Source organism: Panthera onca, chromosome B3 (assembly GCF_046562875.1).
Source record: "Panthera onca isolate mPanOnc1 chromosome B3, mPanOnc1 haplotype 2, whole genome shotgun sequence".
Taxonomy (NCBI): Eukaryota; Metazoa; Chordata; class Mammalia; order Carnivora; family Felidae; genus Panthera; species Panthera onca.
Window position 1 is genome coordinate 145,496,641 of NC_138344.1, and position 27,916 is coordinate 145,524,556.

At 69.9% G+C, this 27,916-nt stretch overlaps 1 protein-coding gene across 3 annotated transcripts; it reads left to right on the forward strand.

Moving 5' to 3' along the window:
- The first annotated feature begins 521 nt into the window (after nt 1–521).
- Nucleotides 522–27,916, forward strand: CEP170B (centrosomal protein 170B). Of its 3 annotated transcripts, none has more exons than XM_081796012.1 (19): nt 522–626; nt 3,941–4,072; nt 10,638–10,727; nt 13,419–13,497; nt 14,343–14,401; nt 15,476–15,614; nt 16,250–16,354; nt 16,478–16,960; nt 17,198–17,919; nt 18,011–18,181; nt 18,694–18,784; nt 18,980–20,662; nt 21,735–21,966; nt 24,402–24,561; nt 24,864–25,007; nt 25,134–25,222; nt 25,553–25,646; nt 25,771–25,822; nt 25,995–27,916. In XM_081796012.1, exons 2-19 carry the CDS (start codon nt 3,968–3,970, stop codon nt 26,228–26,230), a joined length of 4,734 nt encoding a protein of 1,577 aa, XP_081652138.1. In that variant the 5' UTR covers nt 522–626; nt 3,941–3,967; the 3' UTR covers nt 26,231–27,916. The 3 variants fall into 3 exon arrangements, with proteins under 3 accessions (XP_081652138.1, XP_081652140.1, XP_081652139.1); XM_081796014.1 differs by lacking the exon at nt 522–626 and adding an exon at nt 1,191–1,391; XM_081796013.1 differs by lacking the exon at nt 522–626 and having other exon boundaries at nt 3,916–4,072.

The window sequence follows — 27,916 nt, forward strand, 5'->3', positions numbered from 1 at the left end:
TCGATTCCCCACCCACTCCTTTCGGCACCCAGAGTTCTCTAACACCCTGATCTGGGCAGGTCTCGGCTGGCATCAAACCCTCGTGCGGCGCCACGTTGTCCTTGGGATGAAGTCCAAACTCCTTGCCCACCCAGATGCGGGTCCCTCCCCTGGCCTGCTCCCCCTCACCCCGGACCTCTCCCCTCCGGTGCTCCCCGCAGGGGTCCTGTGCCGCGGGCCGCCCGCCCCCTCCTAGCCCCGCCCACTGCGGTGGGTTTCCACCCTGTGTGCCCCTCCTCTCGCTCCCACGCCCAGGTCAGGGCCTGGTGACCAAGAGGGCGGCAGACGGCACAGGTGCAGGGCGGGTGGGCGCCGTCGCGACAGTGAACGCCCAGCGGCTGCGGCCGTCCCACAGCCCAGGCCGCCCAGCGCAGCGCCCCCACGGCGTCGCCCCGGCCTTCGGCGGCTCACCTTCGTTCAAGGCCCTCCCCGCACCTGCAAGGCAGGCTGCCGGCAGGGCCGTCCCCCCGCGAGGCGTCTCCCACGCTGCCCCCGCCCTCCCCCGTCTCCCAGCTCCCGGGCCACGACGCCTCTGCGGTAACGCCCAGCACCGAGCCAGCGGCCCGTGGGCCCCGACCCCGGGAGCGGTGAGCACCTCGCGAGCGCCCGGACGCACCCGTCCCTCGGCCCCCAGCCGACGCCCACGACCCCCGCCCCCAGCCCAGCCCGGAACGCCCCGCGCCTGGGCGCCGGGGGCGCGGGCGGGAGGGCCCGGACGGGCCTCGGGGACTCCCTCCCCCTCCCCCCAGGCTCCACCCGCATTTGGGCGGGCGGGGCTAAAGGTTAGGGGCCGGGAGGGCTCCCGGAGCGCGGTGAAGCGTTAAGCCGCGGGCCCAGGGCCAGGACTGCGGGCTGCTCCGGGCCCCAGGGTCCGCCGGGCACGCGGGGGCAGGTCCCCCAGCCGAGGCCGGGGCGGGGCGGACACTGGGAGGGGAGGGCGTCTGCGGGCGGGGTGGGAGGGGGTGGGGGGTGGGCGGGCGCGGGGGGCCGGGACGCAGACGGAGACGGGAGGGGTCTGCGGGGGGCGCGGAGACGCGGAGGGGAGCGCGCGAGGGGCGAGGGCGGCGTTCACCTGGCACCGGGGCCCGCCCTAACCTGGATTTCCGGGGGCGGGGCGGGGCCCGGGCGCGGGGCGGGAGGGGGCGGGGCCAGGGCGCGGGGCGGGGCGCGCGCCCGCAGACGTCAGGGACCCGCGCGCCAGGCCGCGGGGCCGCCGCTCCGCCCGTGGGCTCGGCCGGGGCTGCCGCGAGCGTGCGGGCCGCGCCGGGCATGTCCTAGGCGGCGGCCCCGCCCAGCGCTCGGCCGGCAGGTGCGGGCGGGAGGGCCGGGGCCGCGCCGGGGCCGAGCCGCAGGTAAGCCCGGGGCCTCCCTGCGCCCGCACCTGCGCCTGCGGCGCCGCGCGGGGATGGAAGGGGGCGGGGGGCCGGGGGGCAGGTCCCCTCCGGGCGGGACAAAGGCGTGGGGACGGCGGCCGCGGGCACACCTGGCCGGGCCGGTCCCCGCCGCCGCGGAGGCGGCCCAGGGCTGCGCCAGGCCGGGAGCGGCGCCCGGCGCGCGTCTACGCGGCCTGGAGAGGGGCGCGCAGGCCTGGGCGCCGGGGTCCCCGCCCAGGCACCGGCTCGGCCATGGCCGCCCCGGAGAGCGCTGATTCAGAAGGCGCCTGTCCCTCCCCCTCCGGGCCCGGCCGCCGCCCGGCCTGGTCTCTCCTCCCGCGGTCCCTCCCTCCTCCTCGTTTCCCGTGTCGCCGCCGTCTCTCCGCGGTCCCTGCCTCCTCTCCCGGTCTGTCCCCGGCCTCCGTTCCGTCTGCTCCTTCCAGCCGCCCGCCCGCCCGCCCCAGCCCCTGCCGCTCCCGGCCCCTGCCCCCATCCTTTCCCATTCGCAGTCCCGGCCGGCTCCCGGCCCCTGCCCCCATCCTTTCCCGTTCCCAGCCCCGGCCGCTCCCAGCCCCTGCCCCCGGGCGGCTCCACCTTCCTCCTCACCTCCTGGCGGGTGGCTTTTCTGGCTGGGGCGGCCGGGGGGACAAGTTTGGGGTGTTTATTATTCTCCCTCCTAGCAACGGTGGCCAGCCCAGCCCCGAACCAGCCGCAGGCTGTTTGGGAACATCCACGGCTCCCCTGGCCTGAGCCCTTTCAGGATGGGCTGGTGGTGGCAGGGTTGGGTGGGCTCTGGAACAGCCGCAAAACCAGGCTCTGGGGGCCTGGCCTCCCTTTGCTGTTAAGTCGAGGCTGTGGCCTCCTCTGGGTGGGGTCGCTGCCTTTTGGAGACCTTAGCAGGTGATGCAAGAGTGTGGGATGTGGGGGCTGGGAAGGGCAATGATGGGGCGGGGGCTTTCCCAGAGAAAGCCTTGTCCCCTCCCCCAGCTGCCCTAATGAGGGAGGCCTCCACAGGTCCCCACCCCCTTGGTCTCTGTCTCCTGCCCCTCTGGCTGGACTCTCAGGGAGCGCCCGAGGCCCCCGGGGAGGGGGTTCTGGCAGACTGGAGCTGCCTTCGGGGCTGGATTTTCCCACGGCTTCCCACCTGCTTGCCTCAGGTGTCATGAGGGTATGCGTTGGGACACATGGCCACTCGGGCCTTCCCGGACTGGCATGTGCTGGTACTGGCCTTGCTCACTGTCTGCCCAGAAGGGAGCTGAGACCTGGGCCTCTGGGTGCGGGTAGCAAAGGGACAGGGCCTGGGGACCCCCTCTGCTTCCACCAGGGTGGCGGCACCTTCCTCTCTCTTCCCGGTCGCCTCCCCCTAGTCTGCCTAACCTCTCGTCCGTGCTGTGTCCTGTGAGTCACATCGCGGCCTTGGGACCTCCAGGGCTGGCCACACAGGCGCCAACCGGGCCCGTGCTCTGCTCTAACTGGAAGTCCTTCATGACTTCTGGGCAAGACTACAACACTTGGGTTTTGCGCTGAGCCCCCCAGAGGTGAAGCGTGTCCTGGGGCCAGCTTTTGGCTCCAGCCGCAGGCCTTACGACCCCATGTCTCTGCACTGGTTGTCCCTCTGCCCGGGACGTGCACATCCACCTCCTGGTGTTACATGTCAGCTTTCCGGGGCGCCTTCCCAGACACCCTCACCCCCCCCCCCCCCGCCTATCCTTCCTCTGGGACACTCACACTTCCTCAGAGCCTTTCAGCCTTGCTGCGGCCTGCCCAGCTGGAGAGCCCCCGATGCAGGGCACAGCTGCTCACAGTCCAGGACCGCGCTCGGCACGCGGTGGCCCTCATGATGCGACTTGCCCCAGTGTGTGTGTGTGTGTGTGTGTGTGTGTGCGCGCGCGCGCTTCAGCAGTGTCTGTGCAGAGAAAAGGGGCCAGAGTGCTCGTAGGCGGTGCTCCAGGTGTGGTGTGGCCCATGTGCACACGTGTGTCCCATGAGCGTGTGTGTGTTTGGGGCCCAAGTGCCTATGCTGCCGTGATGGCGCAGCTCGGCTCTGGGGCTCCGCGCGAGCGGGCTCTGTGTGACAGCGTATGCATGCTGGCTGCATGGGGGCCTCCGGCTGCCCCAGGGCCTGGTCTCCGGGTGACACTGGCCCTTGTTGCCACTCAGGTTGTCCCCACTGTGCCCGTCCACCTGCCTTCGCTTCCCTGCTCATCTTGACCATACCAGCCCCTCACACCCATCCTCCACCGATGCCCCCAGGACCTTGGGCACCAAAGCACCCCCCTCCTGGGCACTGGAGGGGTCACCTGATTCCTTGGCCACCTGGCGCTGGCCTGCGTGGAGGCCTCTGCCCCCAAAGTGTTCGGTCTCCTCAAGGTGATAGGTGTATTGATGGCTCAGGACTCCTGTCTTCAGCTGTCTCCCCCCAGGCCCTCCTGCCCTCAGCCGGGGAAGCTGATCCCCTGGTTCAGAACGCGTGCCCTGGAGCGGGGGTGCAGGGAGGGACGCCTGCCCTAATGACTCCTTCCCCTCAGGGCCAGACGGGCCTTGCCTTCGCCAAGATGAGCGTCACCTCCTGGTTCCTGGTGAGCAGCGGTGGCACCCGCCACCGGCTCCCGCGAGAGCTCATCTTCGTGGGGCGTGATGAGTGTGAGCTTATGCTGCAGGTGAGTCGGGGCGCCCGAGGGGCGGGGCCGAGGGGCGGGGCCGGGGGGCGGGGCCGGAGGGCACCACACACATCGCTGGGAGCAGCAGGGCCTGAGTGTGTGCACAGGGCCGGTTCCTGTGCCTGCGCATTGGAGCTTTCTGACCGGAAGTTGCTTAGGCTTCTATCAGGCTCTCAAGGTGTCAGGGACCCCACCTTTGGAAGGTGCCGCAGAGTGGACATGTCCATATTCTTGTCCGGGGGCCCCACCTGGGCCATGAGCCGAGTGGGGAGCCGCGGGGCCAGCTCTGAGCATGAGAGCTGTCCAGGGCAGCCCGTTGAGGCACCCTGGGGTGGGGAAGGGGCCTTTCTGGGATAGAAGAGGCCGGTGGAGTCAGGGTACCGGGCACTTGACAGTGAGGAATTTCTCGGGCCCTGGGTTTCAGAGTCCGAGTTTGGCTTCTGTGGGGCTCGCGCATCTGGCTATTTGGGAACGAGGAGGGAAGGGAGGTGGACGACCCTGTAGGGTTCACCCTAGTTCGGGGGTCCTTTTCCCTGCCCTCATGGGTGCGACGGAGTCAGGCTCCCCGCGGCCCCGGCCCCTTGTGGCCCATGGGCCCCTGCCCCCCAGCCCCTCAAGCCCCACGCTACCCGCTGTGGGACTCTCAGAAGGAGAGCTGTCCTGGGTGTGGTGCACTGCCCGCACGGCCCTGGTTCCTTGTGCAAACCTGGCTGCTGCTACCCCTTCCCCAGGACGCGTGGGGCCGGGGCTCCCAGCCACGTGCACATTCACGTGGGCAGCACATGTGTGTCTCCCTCTCCCGAGGGCAGAGCCCATCCCGGTCTGGACACCCGGGCTTCTCCCCAAGGTCCTCTGACTTGCCTGACCGCAGACCAGCAAAGTTCCCACATCGTGTCTGGTTGCTGGGCCTCTTAAGCGTCTTTAATCCGGAACAGTCCGTCTCCATATTTCTCTTCACGCCTATGGATGCCGGAGGGACCGAGTCGGTGACTCTGTACAGGGTGGGCACGTGTCTTCTGTAAAGCCCTGGGTGTCTGTTGGGGGCCTTCCGGGCCGCACGTCCCCACGGCAGCCACTCCGCTTTGCCGGGATCCGGATGCGGCAGCCTGGCGGTGGTGATCCAGCTGACGCAGCTGGACCAGGAGGACGTTCCTTATGGGCATTGAAGCATCAATCTCGTATGGTTCCCACAGGTCACGAAGGGGTCTTGACCTTTAAAAACTGCCTACAAGTATAAAGAGCACTCGCGGCACTGGGTCCCCACGAGGCAGGCAGCAGCTGTGGGTGCGTCCGGGCCTCCGGGATGGCCCGCGTGGGTCTGGACGTGGCTGCTGCTCCCCCTGGGTGGTATCGTGGGATGTGACCCCTGCTCTCTGTCATGGGAGGCAGATCCGAACGTGTGCTGGCTTCGGGGTCACCGCGTTTGTCCCTGACCCCTGGCAAGGTGCTGTGTGCCTGTGTAGTGTGTGGATGGTTCTGCCGGTCTCCCTAGGGTGGCCAGGAGGGCCTCTTGGAGGAGGCAGTGCCTGACAGGGGGCCTCTGTGGGCGTTCTTTCTGCCCACTGCCTGGCTCTGTCCCCCCTGCATCGGACCCTCACTCTGCTTGCTTCTCTCCCCAGGTGTTGGTGGAGAGGCTTCTGGGTCACGGGGAGGGGGTGAGGCTAATCGCAGGGTTTGGGGTCCAGTGCCTAGTTCTGGTGAGTCCGTGGTGGAGCCCTGAGCGGGCCAGGAGCAGTGAGCGCTTCTCAGCCATTCGTGGGGGCCGGCCCCCGGCCTGGCTGTTCCTGTGTTTCTCCCCCGGCTGTCCTCCGGCACATGGGGAAACTGAGGCTCTAGGAGCTCACGCAGGCATAGAGGGGGTGCGGGGATGCCGTCCGCCCCTGCAGCCTCCCTCTCTGCCCGGACCCTGAGCATGCTGGGATGGCCACAGCTTGTACCTCCCTGGGGTCCTGTCCACACCCATGCTCAGATGATTCACGTGGTGTCCCGATGTGTCCCGCCCCCAGCCTTGAGCCCCCTGTGTTCATAGCCTGCTTGGACATCACAGAGGCAGCCCAAGCTGTGTGCTACTGAGCAAACCCACCATCCTCCCCTCCACCGGGGTCCCAGCCAGGGTCCCCGTCGGTGGTCCAGGGACCAGCCCTGACCTTCCCTCTCTCACCTGTGCTTTGGGCCACCGCAGGTGCCACTGCCACTTCACCCAGGTTCAGGGACAGGCACGCCGGGCCCAGCCTCACCCTACACCTGCCCTGGCTGTCCGGGACCTCTCCTCGGGTGCCCTCACCTGCTTATCCTCACCAGCCAGCCCCTCCTCACCCGCTCCCTGCCTCATGCTCCCGGAGGGCCCGGGCTTTCCCTCTGCACTGTCCTCGTCTTCGTTCCCACATTTGTGGCTCAACAGTTGTGATGGAGCACCGTCCTGTCCTGGCGCTGGGACGGCCACGCAGAGACCCCGCCCGCCTCTCCCCCCCCACCCCCCCCCTGCCCCGCCCGGGTCAGCGCTCCAGGGGTGGGGCCGGCCACACACATGTAAGCGGGACCAGGTGAGTCCCCAGGGGAGAGGCCCAAAAGAGGTGGCCCTGGGGACAGGATGGGGACCGTGGAGCTGAACACCCAGGAGGAGGAGAGGCATGGAGGGCTGGCAGGGGTGCCAGGCCGCTGGGGCCGCTGTATGGGGCAGAGGGAGGAGGCCGGGGAGCACAGGGCTGTCCGGGAGGCTTGTGCCACAGACCAGGCAGGAGGGGCTGTGGCTTGGCCCCCGGGGGCAGAGGACGTGGGGAGAGAGCGTTCCGGAGGCAGAGACGGCCACCTGGCCACGTGCCACCCCGTGTCCTCCAGCAGCCCCGCGGGCAGCTCGCCACCGTGTCCATGCCATGCAAGCCTGGCCCAGAGCTGGTGCCCCTCCAGGGTGTGTTAAGTAACACAGACGTGAGTGTGGACGCGGGCCCAGGTCAGGCTGCCGAGGCTCCTGACCCCAGGGGGGCCGGGCACACTCGTGGGGGCCTGTGCGGGTGCACCCGTGGACGTAACAGGCACGCACGTGCCCGTGGATAGGTGTCGTCTCCGCTTCCGCCCAGTTTGTCCGGTCAGAGCCTGTTGGGATTTGTCCGCTCAGATCCTTCCTCGGAAACCACAGCCCCGGGCGGGCGGACAGGCTGAGGCCGTCTGCTGTGGGCGCTTGTGGGCTGGCAGGAGGGCGTGTCCGGAGCCCTGGGGTTTGGCCGCTGCCAGGGTCAGCCTGGCCGGGCGGGGCTCCCTCCCGTGCGGGAGTCAGACACAGAGTCTGGAAGCACGTCTTTATTCTTTTAAAGTAAGTGTCGCTAGACCTTTTCCCAAAGCTCGAAACGTTTGGAGCTTCTCAGGGCCGTTTTGCTAGTGCGTGCCGAGGCTGCTTTCCACGGGGCGGCTGGGGGGGTCAAGGGGCTGCCTCCCCCTCCCATGGTGGACGCCCAGCCTCTGAGCACCTGAGCGTGGTGGAATTGGGGTCTGCTTCGGGCTTGGGGTGTCAGGGCTGGGAGGGAGCCTTCCGGAGGTCCCTCTCCGCCTGCTCCCCATTGGTCCTGGTGCCAGAGCCCTGGCTGGGAGTGGAGGGCGGGCCTGGGGACTGGATGGGGCAGCCCTGGCCGTGGGTGCAGATGAGGGCACTGTGGCAAGCAAGGAGCCAGAGGTCTGGCCGGGGCAGGGCAGGGAGAGGAAGGTTCAGAGAGGCCTCCGGGGCCTTCGGCTCACGGGACAAGACCAGCCTTTCCTCTCCGGCTGGTCGGGAGCCCCGGGAAGTTTCTGCAGAAGAAAGACGGCAGGACCGATGGGGGCTGAGAGGATAGGAGGAAGGTGGCTGTGGAGGGGACGGGTTGGGGAGGAAGGCCAGTGGGTGCCTGGGGGCAAGAGGGTATGGCGGGAACAGGTAGGGCGGGAACAGGTGGACCCTCAGCTGGTGGTGTTCCTGGGGGAGGCTGTGGGGCCGTGGGCAGGGAGGGAGGAGTCAGGTTTGGGCTTGAGCCGCCCAGAAGGTAGCCAGGGACGTGTCTAGGAGTGGGGGTGTGAGGCTTGGGGAGGGAAGAGAGTTGTTCAGGCTTCAGCCCAGAAGCCCCTCCAGCGGGGTTATTCCTTGGCAAAGGGGGTCTCCAACCCTGAGGGACAGCATGCCCTTGCTGCTGCCTCGGGCCAGCCCCGTGTGGCACCAGCTCCTGGGATGGAGCTGGCAAGAGCCCCGTGGCATGCCCCTTCCCAGGGCTCTTCCCCGGGCCTGCAGCTGCCCCCTGCCAAAATCTGCTACGCGGCTGCAAAGAGGGCGAGGCCCGGCTCCAGGCTCATCTTCCACAGGCGGGGGTTTCCTTTGGCACCCAAAGTGTCGGGCAGGGCTGAGGCCGGCGGCTGGCCTGTCCTGGAGCCCTGGGCCGAGCTTGGGAGAGGGTGCGGGTGGAGGCGAGCCCCCAGACCCACAGCAGCACTAGCCCTCTCCGCCATCAGGCTGGGCTCTCGGCACTGTGACAGCAGACTCGCAATGGACGGTTACCCGGCCCGAGGTGAGGCGGGCTGAGCACTCAGGCCCCCCAGAGAGCTGCTGTCCTTGTCAACCCCACCTGCGGCCAGGGGCCTGAGGCCCAGGTGAGGGAGCGCCAGTGTCCCCCAGCAAGCCCCGTGCCAGGTGGGGGAGGCCCAGGCCAGGGCCAGTGGGGGGCTGCCGTGGAGGGTCACTAGGGCCGGCTGTGGGGGTGGGTGAGTGCTGGGCGGGCCTGCGTCGGGGACCAGCAGGAGAGTCTGATGGAGGAGGTGGTGCCCAGCATCCAGGGAGGAGGCTGCGGCCAGGGTGGCCAGGACCTGGCTGGCGTGGGTGCCCACTTTGGATGAGGGATCCAGGATGGGGGCAGAGGTGAGGCCTGGGGGGTGAGGCGTGGGTTTCAAGGTGAGACTCACCCAGTCAGAGGCCCGCTGCTCTGGGAGGCAGATGTGTTGGCACCGGGAGCCTCAGCAGTCTCGGTCCTGGGGGCTGACCAGGGCACATGCTCGCAGCAGGGCTGACCCCTGCCTCCCTGGCCCCCTCGGCAGTGCTGGGACGGCCCCACAGGCTGCTCTGCCCTCTGGATCGCCCCTGCAGCCCTGCTTCCTTCCAGAGGACCAGAGGCCTGTGGCCTGCGCCCCCTCCCCTCCTAATGCCTCTCCCCCCAGGCCCCCCACTGCAGCAGCAGCCTTGTGGGTCTGGCCGCATGGGGCCTCTGATGGGCAGGCAGGGCTGGAGGCTGCTGCTGGGGCCCCGCCCACCCACTATGGTCTGTTCTCCAGAGCATTCGGCCCATCTGCCGAGCAGAGTGACCTGGGCAGGGCAGAGCGGGGCCAGAACCCGTGTCCACCCCCACCCGCACCTTGCTGTGCCCTTGGGTCTCTGGGTGAGGCAGGAGGCCCTGCCCTAGGGGCTTCTAGTCTGTGGGAGGTGCTGGGCCCTAGCCTGGTGGTGCCAGAGGGGCTGAGCAGGTGGAGAGTGTCGGAGAGGAAGTGGGCTCTGTGGGTCTGGCTGTCTCGGGGAGGGAAGGTCTGGGCACTCACCTGTGAGAGCTGGCGACCCTCGAGTGGCATAGTCACACGGGCACTCGGGTCCTGGGCCAGGGGCCATCCCGGGCCCTTGCAGATAGGTCCGGGTGTCTTGTGGAGGCACTGCCCGGCAGGTGCACGGGGCCATATATTGCCATCCAGGTGGGTCTGGACACCTCCTTGGTTGGCCGGTTCTGCTGGCCTCTCCGGGGGCTGGTCCCAGGCCTGGGTCTCCTCAGGTGGCGAGAGAGGGATGCAGGGGCCGCCTGGCCGCCCAGGGCCTCCAGCAGGGTGGGGGTGGGGTGGGCAGTGGCCGTGTGCCTTGTGCCAGGACCGCCGGCCTCGTGGCTGGGGGAGGGGTTGGGTGACCATCCTCGGAGGGGTCCTGACGGGGTGGCGACCAGGGAAAGGTTAGAAGCGCTCGGTGTGGGAGCACTGATGTACGTGTGCACCTGTGTGGCCGGGTGTGAGCCCTGTGTGTGAGGGCACATAGACGCACCGTGTCTGTGTGTGACCGTCATTGGCAGAGGCTGCGCGGGCCCCTGTGGGGCTGACTGGGAGTGGGGGGAGGCCTCTCCCTGAGCCCCCCCGCCCGTCCATCCTCTCTGTGGGCTCTGCCTGCCCCCAACTGCCCTTGGGGGTGGACAGCAGGATGTGCCAGATGACCAGGGGGTTCCCAGCCCTCCCCCCGGCTGACGCAGGGGCAGCCTCGGGGATGGGGGGAGGGCCCCAGGGGGTGGGGGGGCAGCAGGGGGCGGGAGGACTCGGCCTTGGCACCTCCGCAATTCCCTGTGGCCCGCTCCCGTGGCTGGCACAGCTAGTGGAGTCAGGCCGGGTGGGCTTTCTGGGACACATGCACTCAAGATGGGGGCGTGGGTGGGGCCTCGGGGGCTCCCAGGCCCAGGTGGCTGGTGTTGGTCTGGTGGTGGTGGGGGGGGGTGGTTGGAGAGGATGGGGCTCCCACTGGGGGTTCCTCTGCCTCCGCGGCCCACACCTAACTGGGAAGGTGGGCTGAGGGCAGTCTGTGTGTCCCCAGTCCCGCAGCGTGGACAAGCAGCATGCCGTCATCAACTACGACCAGGACAGGGACGAACACTGGGTGAAGGACTTGGGCAGCCTGAACGGGGTGAGTGCTAGGGGCCTCTGAGCTGCCCCGCCCCTCCCCCTTCACGACCCCTCCCTCTGAGCTGACCACCCCTCCCCCTTCACGACCCCTCCCTCTGAGCTGCCCGCCCCGCCCCCTTCACGACCCCTCCCTGTGAGCTGCCATCACCCCTCCCCCTTCATGACCCCTCCCTCTGAGCTGCCCCCTCCCCTCCCCCTTCACGACCCCTCCCTCTGAGCTGCCCCCTCCCCTCCCCCTTCACGACCCCTCCCTCTGAGCTGCCCACCCCTCCCCCTTCACGACCCCTCCCTCTGAGCTGCCCTCACCCCTCCCCCTTCACGACCCCTCCCTCTGAGCTGCCCTCACCCCTCCCCCTTCACGACCCCTCCCTCTGAGCTGCCCCCTCCCCTCCCCCTTCACGACCCCTCCCTCTGAGCTGACCACCCCTCCCCCTTCACGACTCCTCCCTCTGAGCTGCCCCGCCCCTCCCCCTTCACGACCCCTCCCTCTGAGCTGACCACCCCTCCCCCTTCACGACTCCTCCCTCTGAGCTGCCCGCCCCGCCCCCTTCACGACCCCTCCCTGTGAGCTGCCATCACCCCTCCCCCTTCATGACCCCTCCCTCTGAGCTGCCCCCTCCCCTCCCCCTTCACGACCCCTCCCTCTGAGCTGCCCCCTCCCCTCCCCCTTCACGACCCCTCCCTCTGAGCTGCCCACCCCTCCCCCTTCACGACCCCTCCCTCTGAGCTGCCCTCACCCCTCCCCCTTCACGACCCCTCCCTCTGAGCTGCCCTCACCCCTCCCCCTTCACGACCCCTCCCTCTGAGCTGCCCCCTCCCCTCCCCCTTCACGACCCCTCCCTCTGAGCTGACCACCCCTCCCCCTTCACGACTCCTCCCTCTGAGCTGCCCGCCCCGCCCCCTTCACGACCCCTCCCTCTGAGCTGCCATCACCCCTCCCCCTTCATGACCCCTCCCTCTGAGCTGCCCCCTCCCCTCCCCCTTCATGACCCCTCCCTCTGTGCTGGCTCCGCCCTTCTTCATGACCCTTTCTTCTGTGCTGGCCCTTCCCCCTTCAGGACCCCTCTGTCAGTGCTGCCCCCCCACCTCTTCATGACCCCTCCTCCTGTGTTGGCTCCACCCCCTCTGACTGCTGGCCCCACCCCTCTTCAGGACCCCTACCTCTGCTGGCCCCACCCTCCCTTTGTGATGATCACCCCCTCTCATGACCCCTCCTCCTGGTGGCAGCACCCCTCTTACCCACCCCGCCCCCCATCATGGCCTATCCCTCAGCCTTGGCTCTTCGTGACCTCCCCCTATGTTGGCCCCACCCCTCTCCCCTGGCCTCACCCCACCACCCTCAGCCCACCCCCCCTGTCACCCCTTGTGGTCACTTCCCCTCGGTGACCACATCCCTCTGCTCTGTTCCCACCTGGCCTCCTCCTGAAACTCCTGCTCCTGTGGGGAGGAAGCCACCCGCAGGTGCCGTGGCCCCTTGGCCTCCTCCCCTGGGCAGGGCCGTTCTGGGGAAAGGAGCCCTAGTGTGGGCAGTGGAGGCCTTGGACCACCTGCAGGCTGGAAGTGGGTCTGCTCAGGACACCCTGTCCCGGGGGCCACGTGGCCTCTCGTGAGCAGGGCGCAGCAGGGAGGGGTCCAGTGTCCGCCTGGGTGTGTTGTTTCTGCCTGCCCCAGGGGCCTCTCACCCTGTCCCTCCGGCTCGTGCAGCCTGCCCTCCACCCTGAGTCAGGGGTCCCACGGTAGCCTCCGGCTGGCGAGTGCTGGGCACCCCGGACCGCCTCCCACCCAGCACTTCCGTCCAGGGCTCTCGGGCCCCCGAACCCCTCCTCTCTTGGCCCTACCCGGATGGGGCTGCAAGGGGGGTGAGCGCTCCCCCCGCCCGTGTGGGCCGCACCGAGACGCCGACCCCCGGACCATGCGGTGCTGAGAGGGTCCCTGGGGCCGCTGGCCTGGTTGGTGCTCCCCCATCCTCAGAGGCCTGGGATGTCCGTGTAGCTGGGGTCAGCTCTTGCCTGCCCGCGTGACACCGAGCGCAGCCAAGGACACGGGCGGGCAGGGCGTGTCTGCAGAGCCTCCCGGCTGCCCCCCTGCCAGCCCTGCGTCCTCCGCTCCCTGCTCGGGGCCGAGGACTCCTCCTCCGCAAACAAAGTGTGCGCATGGAGCCCTCTCGGGCCTGCTCTGCCCGCCTCCGCCCTGTACCACGTCCTCCAGGCCTCGTGTTGCTCCTACCAGACTCTGGCCCCCACGTCTGTTGTCCCTCTGTCACCCAGGGGCCCTCAGGGTGTGCGGGGCTCTCCCACCCATCTGGCCACAGCGCGGTATCCGGCGACCAGACAATTAGAAGTCCCTGGGTGGGGGAAGAGGGTTCCGGGGAGCGGGTGGCTTTGCACAACCAGACCAGCCTCGCCACGTGGCCACTGCCAAGGACACTGTGGGGCTACCTGAGGGTCCTGGGAGTCTAGGTGACGCCGGTCCTTCAGCGGCTGCCTGTCCTGGGGTCCCTTCAGGGTTGAGGCTGGGTGCACATGTGTCACAGGCACGCAGGTCGTTGGTGCAGCGTGGGCACGGGCCTGGTGCACAAGCGGCTGTTGGGGGGCAGCACGCTGCCTGGCCCAGAGCAGTGCGGAAGGAGTGGACTCCTGAGTTGTTGTCCGGCTTGCTGCCGACCGGGCCCCGCCACCTGCTTCCTCTGCAGACGTTCGTGAATGATGTGCGCATCCCGGACCAGAAGTACGTCACGCTGAAGCTCCATGACGTCATCCGGTTCGGCTATGATATCCTTTCCGGGCCGTGCCCCCTCCTTCTGGCCCAGGTCGCCCTAGGTTGTCCTGGCCCAGGTTGTCCTGGCGGTGGTAGGGGCCCCAGTGGGCACAGCTGCTCTGTGCTCACGGCCCACGGCCATTAGCCTGGGCTCCGGCCTGACCTGTACCCGCTCTTCCCCAGACGGAGGCCCCAGTCTCAGGGAACTGCTTCCCACCTCCTGGTCTGAGCTGACACAGGGCTCCAGGAACCAGTGCGCCGACCTGGGACCCAGGGGCGAGCCGGGGGCTGCCCAGGCGTGGCGTTCTGTGCTCAGAGCATGTGTGAGTGAGGGCTGGGCCTCCGCCCTGAGCAGCCTGGTTGCTCTGGGGACCCGCACGCAGCTGGAGCTCACCCTGTCTTCTCCTCTGCCCACCGCAGCCTGCACTTGTGTGGGCATACCCCCCAGGGGGTATGGACACAGCCCCTGGCTGAGCCCTCCCCTCCCCACCTCTAGAACATAGGGAGGCCAGGGCCGAGGGGTGGTCTGGGATGGGAGCCAGGAGCTAACTGTGTGGCCTGGCTCCTGGGCGCATCACCTGCCCGCCCTGCCCTTTGTGGGGGGCGTGTAGAGGGCATGTTCATGGCCCTAGTGGTGGGCGGGGAGAGGGGTGTGCTGGGTTCCGGAACGGGCTGTGTCCTGCGTCTCTGAGTTGGGCAGCCTGGCACGCAGGCCGTTGGTGCAGCGTGGGCACGGGCCTGGTGCACAAGCGGCTGTTGGGGGGCAGCACACGCCTCTCCTCTGGGCCGTCTGCTCCCCCGCTGCCCTGCGCCCTTATCCTGGCTCCTCTGCTCTGGGTTTGCCTTAACCCGCTGCCACATTCCAACATGTACGTGCTGGAGCGTGTGCAGCACCGGGTCCCCGAGGAGGCGCTCAGGGTCAGTGCCGGCGCGCAGCCCAGGGGCTCCCCCCGCGAGGCCCCTGCGCCCCACAGCCCTCCCGGGCCAGCACCCTCAGCCTCTTGGCTCCCGTGGCCTGGTGCTGGTGCCATGAGTCAGCCCAGCCTGGTGGGGCCTGTCCTGCCAGACTGGCCAGTCTAGCGGGTGGGGAAGACGGTCACTCCCCCGAGGCTGATGCAGCCGCGGGTGCTGGGCACGGAGAAGGGGCTGCTGTGTGCCTGTACCAGCTGGGGGGGTGGGGGCGCCGAGAGGCATCCTGGGTACCAAGGAGGACCCCAAGCGGTCTACCGCAGGTGGTGGCCAGGAACAGGCAGGAGCGGTCAGTATTTGGGGACAGCCCTGTAGGGGGTCCTGGGGTACTCTCGGTCAGGGCTTGAGGGGCCCGGGTGGGGGGGCCCTGGCAGGACGGCCATGTCCTCTCCCCTTGCTCGTTTGTGTGGGAGTCTCGGAGCCCTGACTTGGGGGACCCTGTCCATAGCTTTACCCAGGAGCTCCGTGTGGGGGAGACTAGCCCTAGCCCCATCTTTGGAGTGAGCTGTGGGCAGCACCGGGCCTGTGGGCAGTCTGCCTGGAGTCACCGGCCAGCGTGAGGCCGACTTCTACAACCGCAGGGCTCGACCAGGGGAGCCCGGCACGCACACACGCACTCACACAGACATACACAGACGCACGCGTGCAAACCAACATTCACGTGCACGGTCTCTTGGGGTAGACCGCTGCTCCCCACCTCCCGTGCCCTGGGGCCCATCCCTCCCCTCTCTCTGGTGGGTCCTGGGCGGGGTGTCACCTCTGATGATTGCCGCCCGCCCCTGCCTCCCCCACCCCCTTCCCGGAAGCTTCCTGGTCTCGAGGACCCCCCAGGCTTGGGCAAGGACCCCCGGTTTCCACCTCAGGCTGTCAACTCCGTGGGGGTCGGTAAGGAGAGCTCGTGCGTGCGTGGGGCCAGTTCCTGCCCCCTCTGGACTGAGAGGAAGGCAGGCTGCCCTGGGCGTCCCCAGAGCTGGACCCCACCCTCACCCCCTCCCCCCCTCATCCCCGCCTCGCTGCCCGCAGCACGAGAAGTACACTAGCCAGCTGCAGGTGAGCGTCAAGAGCCCGGCACCCAGGAAGGGCGAGGCACTGCCCCAGCACACCCCCTACTGCGAGTCCTCGAGCCCCAGGCCGGAGAGGGCGGACCGGAGGCCGGGAGCAGGTAGGGCAGCCCCAAGGCGCACAGGCCGGCCCCCCCACGGGTCTGCCCCATCCAGATGACTCTCTCCTACCAGCACGGACCCTTGCCCCGTCTCCCAGCCTCCTGGGCCCACTCCACCAGCAGCAGCCATGGCACAGACCTGCTCTGTGTGAGCTCAGGCACCTGTGTGTCCCCCACCCGCGCCCACCTGGGTACACCCCCGTGCCCCGTGTGGTCCGGTCAGTCTGTAGTGGGCCCAGCCTTCAGGGCCCCCTTTGTGGCCTGAGTCACTTCCAGAGCCTCGGAGAGACTGTCCCTGGGTATGGACTCCTGTCCTCCTGACCTTCTGGCAGGCAGGCCCTGGGGAGCCCGGGGCTGGGCCGGAGGGGGTGCCTGCCCCTCAGGGAGGCCCGGGCGGGGCTGGGGGAAGCCAGTGTCCTGGACTCCCTGCGACCGTCCCCCACTGCGGATGCAGAACAGGGCTCAGAGCGGTCACGTTGAAGCAGTTAAGGCAGGGTCCCGGGCAGCCGCAGGTCTGAGACGGGAGCTGATGCTGGGACCCCTCCAGAGGCCAGTGTCTCCCCCGGCTCCGGGTCTCCCTCCTTGTCTGTGTCGGTGCCACAGTGACTCGGGGTGGGACTGTCCTCCCTCTGCAGAGGCAGCAGCCTACCGGACCCCTCTGTACGGACAGCCCTCCTGGTGGGGCGAGGATGAGGGCGACAGTCCGTGTGAGGACCGGCGCCCAGAGGAGCCCGACCCAGGTGGGTCCCCAGAACCCCCGGAGGTGCCTGCGCTGGGGGAGACGGCGGTCTTGGCAGACACGGGTGGGGTGAGGGTGCTACCCTGCAGCCCCAAGGACGTGTTTTCTCCCCCCACCGACGTAGAGCGGCCCAAGGAGCCGTCGCAGCAGGACAGGGAGCTGGCCGGGACAATGGCCGGCTTCCGGGCTGCAGCGGAGCCTCCCAGCTTTGCGTTCAGGCGGGAGCCCAGTTACTTCGAGATCCCCACGAAGGAGGCCCCGCCGCCACGGCCCCCCGAGGCGCCGGTGCAGGAGGCCCCCACCAAGGACATGGAGCCCGGCGTGGCCGGTGCAGCCCCCGTGGTACAGAGCCACGCCTCCTTCACTATCGAGTTTGACGACGGCAGCCCCGGCAAGGTTAAGATCAAGGACCACGTCACCAAGTTCTCCCTGCGTCAGAGGAGGCCGCCCGGCAGGGAGGCCACGCCTGCGGAGGCCGTCTCTGCGGAGACCAAGGTGGCCGACTGGCTGGTGCACAATGACCCCAGCCTGCTGTGCCGGGCCGGCCCCGGTGACGACCGCCACAGCACCAAGAGTGACCTGCCCGTGCACACCCGCACCCTCAAGGGTGAGTGCCGACCGGCTGGCCCACCACGGGCCCCAGGACTGCCCCGCGGCCCCCTCGCCTCCCTGGGGGCGCCCCGGTCAGGTTGGTTGATGTCCCGTGTGCAGGCGATTGTTCTGGACTCGCCTTGCACTCGGGGCCATCCAGCGCGTTTCGGCTGCCCGTCTCGGCCGTGTGGGGCGGGGTGTGGGGCGCTGTGTCCCCGGGCACCTGTGACAGCTGGGGATCCCCCACTCCCAGGCCACAAGCACGAGGACGGCACACAGAGCGACTCGGAGGACCCCACGGCCAAGGCGGCGGCGGCCGGGGTCCCCGCGGAGGGCGGCGGGGCGCAGGTGCGGCTGCAGAGGCAGCTGAAGCGGGACCCCCAGGAGCTGCTGCACAACCAGCAGGCCTTTGTCATCGAGTTCTTTGACCAGGACGTGCCCCGCAAGAAGCGCTCCCAGTCTTTCACGCACACCCCTGCCGGGGACCCCAAGGCCGACAAGCGCCGAGGCCCCGGGCCGGCCGACAGGGACCGCCCCGGCGCCCTGGCCCCGGCCCCGGCGCGGGGGACGGGCGGCAGCTCGGGGCCACAGCGGGCCAGCTCGCTCAAGCGGGAGAGGACAGAGGAGCGGCTGGGGGGGTCCTCGCCCGCCCCCCGGGCCTCCCCGCGGCCCTTTGGCAGTGTGGGGCGCCGTTCCCGTCTGGCCCAGGACTTCATGGCTCAGTGCCCGTGGGACGGCTCCCCTGCCGCCCGGCCCGGCCCTGACAAGGCATCCCCGGAGTCGCCTGCCCCTGAGACCCCCCGTGGGGCCAGCCCCGTGGCCCCTGCGACCCCGCCGCCACCCCCCGCTGACCCCCAGCTGACCAAGGCTCGGAAGCAGGACGAGGACGACAGCCTGAGCGACGCGGGGACTTACACCATCGAGACGGACGTGCAGGATCCGGAGGTGGAGGAGGCCCGCCAGATGATCGACCAGGTCTGCGTGGCAGGGGCGTGGGGGCCCGGCCGGGAGGGGGGCGCGGTCGGTGGGTTGGCGCTGACCCGGGCCTGGCCATCCCTCCCGGCAGGTCTTTGGGGTACTTGAGTCTCCCGAGCTCTCCAGGGTGTCCTCGGCCACCTTTCGTCCGGTCATCCGAGGGGACAGAGACGCGGCCGGTGACGGGGTGGCCCAGCGCATGGCCCTCCTGCAGGAGTTTGCCTCCCGGCCAGTGGGCATAGACCCCCAAGGGGGGCTCCAGGTATGTGGGACACACACTGCTCCGGGGAGGGGCCGGGCGAGGGAGGACGGCAGCCAGGCCGGGGCCCCGCCCTCGGGTCCTGTACGCACTCGAGGGTTGTGGCCTGGCCTGCGCGGCGTTCCAGCCCCTCTGCGAGGCCGCGTGGAACCTTCCGTGAGTGGCGTGCCCGCCTGGCGGCTGGGTGGGGGCCCCTGTGTGGAGGGCTCAAGGGCAGGCCCTGGGGCTCTGAGTCGGGTGGGGCCCCCGGGTACGCCTGTGCCCACGGGCGGGGCTGGCCTGAGTCACAGCTGCTGACCTCCGGGCCGCCAAACTGGGCTCGGACCAGGTAGTTACGTTGGCAGTTGCGTGGGGCTCCCGCAAGCCCAGGGGAGCGCGAGGGGTCGCCTGGCTGCCTCTGACGGAGGGGTGTGCCGCAGATGCAGGGATGGCGCGTTTGGGCCAGGTGTGGGGGGAGCTGCCCCGCTGCCCCCGCCCCTCCTTGCCGCAGACACGGCTTGCCCTTCGCTCCGCAGGGCCTCACGGTGCCGGGCTCCCCCGGGGGTCAGAAGTGGGTGTCCCGCTGGGCCAGCCTGGCTGATAGCTACTCAGACCCAGGCCTGGCAGGTAAGTGGTTCCGGCCCGGCAGAGGGGTGGGGGACTGAGGGGGAGGGGGAGGGGGGAAGGGGTGGCCTCAGGCCCTCGCGCTGGACACTTGGGTGCGCGTGCGCGCCGGCTCTCTGGAGGAAGGCCGGGCTTCCGGCCTGCCTGAGGGCCTACAGGCCTGTGGCCGCTCCAACCAGGTCGCCCCTGTCTTTGCAGAAGAGGGCCCTGGGCGCAGAGCCGGGGAGCTCGAGGGGGCTCTGCCCATGCGCCAGCGACGGCTACTCCCACAGCTGCCCGGCGACAGGGCAGACAGCCCCGGGGGCCTTGAGGCCACCAGGAGGAGCGGCCCCGGGCCTCCGGAGCCGGGCAGTGAGCAGGCCAGCTGCCTCTTGGGCCAGGAGGACTTGGAGCCCGACAGCCTCAGCGATGCCAGTGGGTCAGATGGTGGGCGGGGCTCCGAGCTGGGCGGGGCCCCGCGTGAGGAGAGACGCAGGAGCCCCCAGGAGGGACCGGCGTGGACGAAGGGCCGGCGCTCGTCAAGGGCCCCCGGGGAGCCAGCCCCCACCTCTTTCTTCATTGGGGACCAGAACGGGGAGGCGGCCTTCCCTAGGAAACCGTCTGTGGCTCTGGGGGAGGCGGAGGGCCCAGGACGGGTGGCCCAGGCCAGCCCCCCGGTGAGGGACGGCGTCTACGTGAGCACCAGCGGGAGGATGGTCATCCAGCTGCGGACAGGGCGGTCCCCGGAGCCCGAGGGCTCTGCCCCGGCCTTGGTGCGGCAGGAGAGCTTCAGCAAGGAGCCGGCCACTGGCCCCCCGGCGCCTGGCCAGCTTCCACACATCTCCAGCCACCCCCTCCTGCAGGACCTGGCTGCGGCCCGGGCCTCACGCACGGACCTCCACCCTCAGGACACCCACCTGATTCTGAAGGAGACGGAGACGGCCCTGGCAGCCCTGGAGGCCCGACTGCTCTCCAAGCCCACGGATGAGACCGAGGGCCAGATGGGCAGTGCCCCCGGGCCGCCGGACGACTCCCTGTCCGGGGACTCTGACGTGGACACGGCTAGCACTGTGAGCTTGCTCAGCGGTAAGAACGGGCCCAGCCCGACCGGCACCCAGCCCACGGGGCTGCAGAAGGACAAGCCGCCGTCCCCGCCGGCGACACAGGACCCGGGGACCGTCTCCTTGAACAGCGCCCGGGACCGGCTGTCAGAGAAGCGTCGCCCGCCGGGCCCTACCGACGCGAGGCGCGTGGCTGCGCGGCGTGGCCCTGGGCCCCGGGTGCCCTCGGACTGGCCTGATGAAGAACGAGGCTCGGGCCCGGCCCACCCGCCTGGCACGGACACGGTCACCTGTGACCACGAGCCCCCCGCGGCCAGCGGGGCAGGGCGGCCAGGGCCTCGCCGGAAGCCTGCGGCCCCACCGCCGTCTCCAGCCACCCGGGAGGAGCCGGGCCGAGGCCCCACGGGCTCCCAGAAGGCACAGCAGGTGCTGACCCGCTCCAACAGCCTGTCCACCCCCCGGCCCACGCGGGCCTCCCGGCTGAGGCGGGCCCGGCTGGGGGATGCCTCGGACACGGAGGCTGCAGACGGGGAACGGGGACCCCCAGCCAACCTGGAGCCGGTGGGCCGGCCGGCTGCCGAGCAGGCCAAGAAGTTGTCACGCCTGGACATCCTGGCCATGCCGCGGAAGCGGGCCGGGTCCTTCACGGGGCCCGGCGACTCGGAGGCGGCCCCCGCCCGGGCCGGCTTCTCCGGCCGCAGCGTCGAGCTGTACTGCGCTGGCCGCAAGCCCGTCATGGCCGAGGCGCGGGCCGCTGCCAGGAAGGCCGCCAGTTCCACCACGGTGCCCCGCCAGCCCTTCAGCAGGGCCCGCCCGGGCAGCGCCCGATACTCCTCGCCCAGTGAGTGCCGGGGGCAGCCAGCCTGGGCGGTGGGTTCCTGTGCTGGCCTGGCGCAGGGCTGCGGGGTCCCGGTTCCAGCCCGCGGGGAGCCCCCGCTCCCGCAAGCAGGCGTGTCTCCACAGGCACGCGCAAGTGCCCCGGGAGGCCCAGGCCGCAGGGGGGCGGGGCTCTCGCTGACCCCGGCGGGGGGGGGGGGGGGGGGACCCACGTGGCTGCGGACAGCGGGCCGGGCTGCACACTCTTCCCTGGCTCTCTGGGCTGGCATCCGGCTCACGAGGTACAGGCAGAGGCCCGAGCCGTGCCCTGGGGCCCGGGGAGGGTGTCTTCCCTGGACGCCCACAAAGCCCGCGGTGGGGGAGGGCCATGTCCGTCTCCCACGCACCCCTGGGCAGAGGCCCCGGGCCGCCCGCGGTCTGTGCACACGCACGGCGAGGACAGACGGGGCCGTGGCGGCTGGCGCCGGTCTCCTGCCCGGGGGTGGCCTGATGTCTTGCCCGCTGGGGAGCCCGTCCCCCGAGCGAACTGAAGGGTGGGCTCTCTGGCCTGTGCCTCCCGCAGCTGCAGAAGCAGGGCACCCCTGCTTTCTGGTCCTGGGCGGGGTGGGGGGGGGGCGGCGGCCATGGGGGCCTCCACCCCCGCTGGGGGCAAGGGGTGCCGAGGTCCGGGCTCCACTGGAGGACGAAGCAGGGGCAGTGTGGTCCGGGGTCGGGGACCCACTGCCCGTCCTCGTGTTTCCCTCTGAGTGTGTTTGCCGCCGCTGTGAGGAGTCAGGTCTGAGACCAGGGAGGGGCTGGGGCTGATCCACGTGGAGAGTTTCGCCCTGATTTGGGGTCTCTGTGGGTCCCATTTCCTGCCGCTAAGGGCACTGACCTCCCCACGGGACGCGCGGCTGCCCGGGGCCGATCAGCTCCAGCCGTGGAGGCGCCGGGCTGCCCGCCCCGCTGTCGGCTTCTCGGCCGGCGGTGGCCTGTCCCGCGGTGCCGGGCCCTCGCCCAGAGGGGCCTGGGCTGCCGCAGCGTGCTGAGTGCTGCTCTGTTCTGTTCTTGCTCCTGGAACGAATGCACGCGCCCAGGCACACGCCGGCGGCAGCAGGGCTCAGACTGCACGTCCACGTCCGAGGAGGAGTACGGCTCCCCCAAACACGCACGCGCCCGCACCTCAGCAGCCACGCAGACCCCACGGGCCGGCAGCTCCGGCCGGACCCGACCCCGGGTCCCCGGCCTCCGGGACACGGACGACGAGGAGGAGGATCCCGACCCCTACGGTTTTATTGTGCAGACGGCAGAGATCGCGGAGATTGCCAGGTGAGCCGTCCATCCAGAGGGCGCCCCCGCCCTGGCAGGGCAGGGCAGGGCAGGCCTGGGCTTCGGGTTCTCTTCCCAGACGGGCTCCGTGGACGCTTGTCGGACGGATGGTTCACGGGTGGGCGGGTGTGGGACCTCCGGGCTGAGGAAGGACTCTGCTGTGGTTGTTAAAGATGAACTCTCTTGTGTGGTCATTTGCTGGGTCACCTCTGGCCGGGTGCTGGGAAGGACAGTGCAGACGTGGGGTGGGGGGTGCTGGGGAGCGGCCGTTGGCTGAGCACTGCAGGGCTCACGGCAGGGCAGGAGCCTGGGCCTGGGCTAATGGTGAGTGTTCGGTGCTGAGGATGCTAAGCTTGAGCCCGTGAGGCTCCTAGAAAGAGGTGACCAGAGGCAGGTGGTTCCCCGGAGAACAGCCCGTGTGGGCGTGGAGACACAGGGCTGGTGACGGAGGCCGTGGAGACTCGAGGTGGAGCAGAGAGGACCTGCCAGGCATGGAGAGAAGGGGACCAGGAACCGAGCTCCCAAGACACTGGGGGAGGGGGCGGTGCCTGTGCGCTGGGGTGGTGAGTGAGGGTTCTGGAAGGAGATACTTCACCCGGAGGAGGAAGGTGAGCAGGGTGCAGAGGAGAGAGGACGGGGAGTGGAGGGCCCCTGGGGGCTTTGGAGGCCTCTGCTTCCAGAGTGAGCAAGCTTGAGCATCTGATATGCTGGGGGCCAGAGAGAGGAGACGGGTCTGGGGCAGGGGGCCGCGGGCACTGAGTCGGGCATGCAGGGCAGGGGGAGTCGGGGACTGAGGCAGGGACATGCAGTGCGGGGGGGGGGGGTGTCGGGCCCTGAGGTAGGGGCATGCGGGGTTGGGGGGGGCCACAGGCACTGAGGCAGGGGCACGTGGGGCGGGGGGGGGAGTCGGGCACTGAGGCAGGGGCACGTGGAGTGGGAGGTGGCCGCAGGCACTGAGGCAGGGGCACGTGGGGTGGGGGGGGGAGTCGGGCACTGAGGCAGGGGCACGTGGGGCAGGGTGGAGGGTTGGGCACTGAGGCAGGGGCACGTGGGGCGGGGGGGGGAGTCGGGCACTGAGTTGGGCATGCGGGGCGGGGGGGCGTCGGGCACTGAGGCAGGGACACACAGCGCGGGGGGGAGGGGGTCGGGCCCTGAGGCAGGGGCATGCGGGGTGGGGGGGGCCGCAGGCACTGAGGCAGGGGCACGTGGGGTGGGGGGTGGAGTCGGGCACTGAGGCAGGGGCACAGGCTGGTTTGGTGCTGTTGTGAATTTGAGGGGCTTCTTCTGTGTTTTCTGGACGTAGGGAGGGTGGGGCCCGGGAGGGTGGGGCCCAGTGGGGGAGCCTCATCTTGAGGGGACCTAGGTCAGCCTTGCCGGGGAGGGAGGGGCCGGCCAGGATGGTTACCTCCAGCTGACTAGCATTTCTGGGGGCTGGGCTCCGGTGGCCCCGCCAGGCAGGGGCTGCGGTACCGGTACCGCTGGGAGTGGATGGGCCCTGGGGGCCGGCTGGGAGGTGCCCTGGGTGGTGCTGAGACCGCCGAGGGCAGAGACCTGGTCCTCGGTGGCCTTGGAAGCTCTGTCCCCGTCCCTGGGGCGACCGCAGGCGTTGACGGGAGGAAGCTGGGCGGGGTGGGCCTCGTGCCCCTGCGGTGAGGGGGGATGGTGGTGGACAGTGACAAGGGGCTCCGGTGCCTCAAGCCTGGGCCGGGGGCTCCCGTGGCACAGGATCTGCTGGCTGTGGAACCCGATGAGCTTCGGGGACAGGGAACAGAGGCTGCAGGCTGGGCCTGGGGACCTCGCAGGCAGTAGGGGCAGAAGCCGTCCCCGGTCCTCGGGGGCTCGAGGGGACGCACGTCATCGCCTGTGCAGGGCGCGGGTGAGGCCAGGCTGATGCTGGGGGCTTAGCCTCCCTCAGCCTCCCCGCCTCCCCTGCGGGCAGGTGCCCGGTCTCTGCCTGCCTCTGTCAGCCTTTGCCTGATTCTGATCGTGGTCTGTGACCCCTCCCCCACCTTGGTGTCCCTGCCTGCGGAGGAGGGCTCGTGTGGCCACACGTTCTGTGGCAGCCCTGATGCCCGGCCCTGGTGGCCGGAGGAGGAGAGGGTGTGTGTGGCTCGCTCTGGAGCCCTTCCCACCTGGCCCTGCCCGGCCCAGCTCCGGCCACCCCTCAGGGGGCACTGGGGCCTTGAGCCTCCGGACGGGGCCCTGCCAGCTCTGACGTTGCCGATGGCCGCTGGGGCACAGTCTGGGCCAGGCTGCGGGCCGCCTGCCCCTCACCGGCACTTGTCCCTTGGGAGGGGCTCCTGCCTGCACCTGAGAGGGGGAGGTCTGCCTGGGGACGGGCACCGGGTTCTGTCAGCCTCCTGCTCCCCGACCTGCCAACACCGGCCCCAGCCCGGCGGACCCCACGGCACCTGCCTTCTTCCCTGCTCCCGCAGGCTGAGCCAGACGCTAGTGAAGGACGTGGCCATCCTGGCCCGGGAGATCCATGACGTGGCCGGGGACGGCGACTCGTTGGGCTCACCGGGGCCCGCCCGTAGCCCCTCCCTCAGCAACGTGCCCAGCACCCCTGCCTCAACCATCTCCGCCCGTGAGGAGGTGAGCCCAGCCCCGTCCCCGCTCCCTGAGCCGTGAGGTCCGGTCAGGCCGTGTCTGGCCTCCCCCCCGCCCTGCGGCAGCTTCTGGCACACCTTGGCAGAGGGCGGACAGGCACCAAGGCTGTGCGTCCTCCGCTCGGCTCCCCGAACAGCTGCCTTGGGGGCAGGGGCGTCCAGGAGTCCTGAGCGCCCAGGGCGTGGGGTCGGCTGTCTCCTCGCTGTCGTAGCAGGGGGGCGTGGGTGCCCGCACCTGCTGGCGGGCGGCCCCCGAGGTGCGCTGACGCAGCCCTGCCCTGTCTGCAGCTGGTGCAACGAATCCCTGAGGCCAGCCTCAACTTCCAGAAGGTGCCACCTGGCCCCCTGAGCTCTCGGGACTTGGACCAGAATATGAACGACCGCTGTGAGGACCCCCTCGCCAACAAGATGCGGCCTTGGAACCGTGAGGAGGCAGGCGCCCGCCCCCCCCGCCCTCCCCTGCAGACAGCTGGCCTGGCTGCACACAGGGGTCCCTCTGGCCAGGGGTGGGGTGTGCCCAGGGCTCCCGGGCACCGCACTGACACCTGGTCCTCGCAGGTGATCTTTGACAACCTGATGCTCAACCCCGTGTCCCAGCTGTCCCACGCCATCCGAGAGAATACGGAGCACCTCGCCGAGAAGATGAAGTGAGTAGGGCCAGCGGGCTCCACAGGCCCCTCGGACACACACACGCACGTGTCAGCCAGGGCCTGCCGGGGCCACACACACACACACACACACCCGGCCGCCAGGCCCTGAGCTTGTGGCAGCCAGAGTCCCCAGGGCGACCCCCAGCCCTCCCTATGTGAGGCGGGGACGGGGGCTCTGGCACCAGCCAGGCCCAGGCCCTCCTCCGGGCCTCAGTTTCCCCTCGGGCACGGGAGGGGCGTGGTGGGTGGGGTGGCCTGGGAGCCTGTGGGTCTAGGCTTTGGTCCTCACTGTCCTCTGCCCGTCCCGCTCCCACCCCTGGGCGGCAGGATCCTCTTTCAGAACACAGGGCGTGCCTGGGAGGAGCTGGAAGCCAGGATCAACTCAGAGAACGAGGTGCCCATCCTGAAGACGTCCAACAAGGTGGGCGCCGGCCCCGTCCCCCAGCCACCTGGCTCCAGGGAGTGGGGGGCTCTGGCCACAGACCTGGGGGAGAGGTGACCCCTTGGCGGTCCTGTCCCATCTTCCCCTGCTCGCTCGCTTCCAGGAAATCAGCTCCATCCTGAAAGAACTGAGGCGGGTACAGAAGCAGCTGGAAGGTGGGTGTGGCCAGACACGGGCGGGCGGTGGGGGGGGACCCACACTGGTGCTGCTGCCCCCCACCCCCACGCAGGATCCTTGGTGGGAGACCAGATGCATTGCCCACCGTTAGCCGGCTGGGAGGCCCCGGGGTGGGTCCCTTGGGCTGGCCTAACGCTCCCGCCCCCGCAGTCATCAACGCCATCGTGGACCCCGGCGGGAATCTGGACCTGCTGACCGGAAACCGGGGCGCTGCGGGCTCGGCCCAGCTTGGGAAAGGCCGGCCGGCCGCCCAGAGCCCAGCGTCGCCCCCCTTGGCCCTGCCTCTGAGGAGCTGCCCGCCGCGGGCGAACTGCGGGTCCCCCGGCCTCCCGGACCCCGCCTTCCTCCCCGACTTCCTCCCTGACGCGGAGAGGTTCCTGATCTAGGCGGTGGGGGCCGCGGCGGTCCCCCTGTGCCCCGGGGCCGGCGCCGCCAGCCCCCTTTATCCGCCACTGCGGCCCTTCCCGGATGCAGACGGTTCACGCGGAGCCCCCCGCACGTGCCATAACCCCTGGGCAGGGGCCTCGGTTCCCCGGGCCCCTCCCTAGCTCCCAGCAGCACCCCAGCTGGACGGGCCGGCCCGGCCCGGCTCCCGTTGCGGCCACCGCCGCGGCCCGCGTCACAGGTGTGTCCCCTGCCTCCTCTCCACGCTGTCCTTTTCGTCTTTAGCTTTTGAGGAAAGAGTCGTCTGTGCCATCGCCGCGGCTCCCTGGGCCCGGGAGGCCCCTCCCCCGCCTCTGGCGCCGGGGGCTGCTGTTCTGTCGGAGGCCCCGGGCGCCGGCTGCGGCTGGGCCGGGGGGTGCCATTCAGTGCCAAACACAGAGCCGGGAGGGGCTGGCGGTGCCCCGGGACCGGAGGCCGGGGCGTACCCGGCCGGGGCCCTCACGGGCGGCTCTGCGGCCCGGTGGCCTGGGGCGGGGACGTGGCCCGCGGAGACGTTCGGGGCGGGAACCCCACTTCTTTGGTGCCAACGCAACTGCCAAGCCCACCGAGTGTGTGGCTGCTGCCACGCCGGCCGTGCACACGGGCACACACGCATGCCAGACACGCGCCCGCGCTCCCGGCCAGCCCAGGCACGTGTCCACACTGCAGGGCGGTAGGTCCCAGCTCGGGACGCTGGCCGCACTCGGCTTCCTGCGGTTCTAGGCCGGGGTGGGGCCGGGGGGGTGGGTGGTGAGCACTAGACCCAAGTGGCTGGAAACCAGAGCCTCCCTGGGCCGCCCGCCCTCCCCCACCGTCACCCCCGTCCTCCCTGATGCTGTGGGCATTACCTGGGTGTCTGGCTCGGGGCCCCCAAGGCTGCTGTGCTCCGGTCCCGGTGCAGGGGCGGGGCGGGGAGAGCAGGGAGAGACCCCCCCCCCCCCGGGACAGTTTGCCTTCTCAGGGTTCTTTCAGCTGGGAACACGCCGGGGGAGGGGGGGCAGAGCACGCCCCCCCAGGGGGGCCCGTTTCTGGAGCCTCTAAGCCAAAGAGCCCGCGGGCTGTGGCAGGTGGGGGCGGGGCTGGCCCACCCTGGCCGCCGTGGCGCGGGGTCGCCGTGCACCCTGCCTGGCGCCTGTGTGAGTGGCGGTTGCGGGACGGGGCCCGGAGGCCAGTGGGTGTGAGTCCGGGCCCCATGGGTGACGTGTGTGTCTGTGTTTACATTTAGCTGATGTGGACTCGTGTGCATGGGTCCTGTACGCCCCTCCCCCCCCCGTTTCTGTGTGCGAGTGGTGGCGGGGTCCCTGCCAGGACCCCGCCCCTCGAGCCTGCTGGTCCACATGGAGGAGGTGCCGGCCCGCTGTCTCCTGCATGCCCCACACAGTCGCCCGCAGCCCGTCCCCTGGAAGCAAACAGTGGCCGTTCTCCATCCACACCCACCCTCAGTGATCGTTGTACACTTTTTTTTATTCACAAATTCCTGTTCCTCCCCCTTCCAGCCTTCGACTCGGGATCGGTAACTTATTTGTCTGGCTTCTCGGAGGTACTTCTGTCTGTCTGTCCTCAGGTGGTCTTATGGCTGTCTTTCGGAAAACGATTATTTTATATGAGTTGTCATGGAATTTGTTCTAATAAATCATTCTATCACATGG

Coding starts and splice junctions, on each gene's coding strand:
- CEP170B (XM_081796013.1), top strand. CDS start 3,923: ATGACTCCTTCCCCTCAGGGCCAGACGGGCCTTGCCTTCGCCAAGATG. Junction 13,498..14,342: donor CGTCATCCGGTTCGGCTATG/ATATCCTTTCCG, acceptor ACCCGCTGCCAC/ATTCCAACATGTACGTGCTG. Junction 21,967..24,401: donor GAGATCGCGGAGATTGCCAG/GTGAGCCGTCCA, acceptor CTGCTCCCGCAG/GCTGAGCCAGACGCTAGTGA.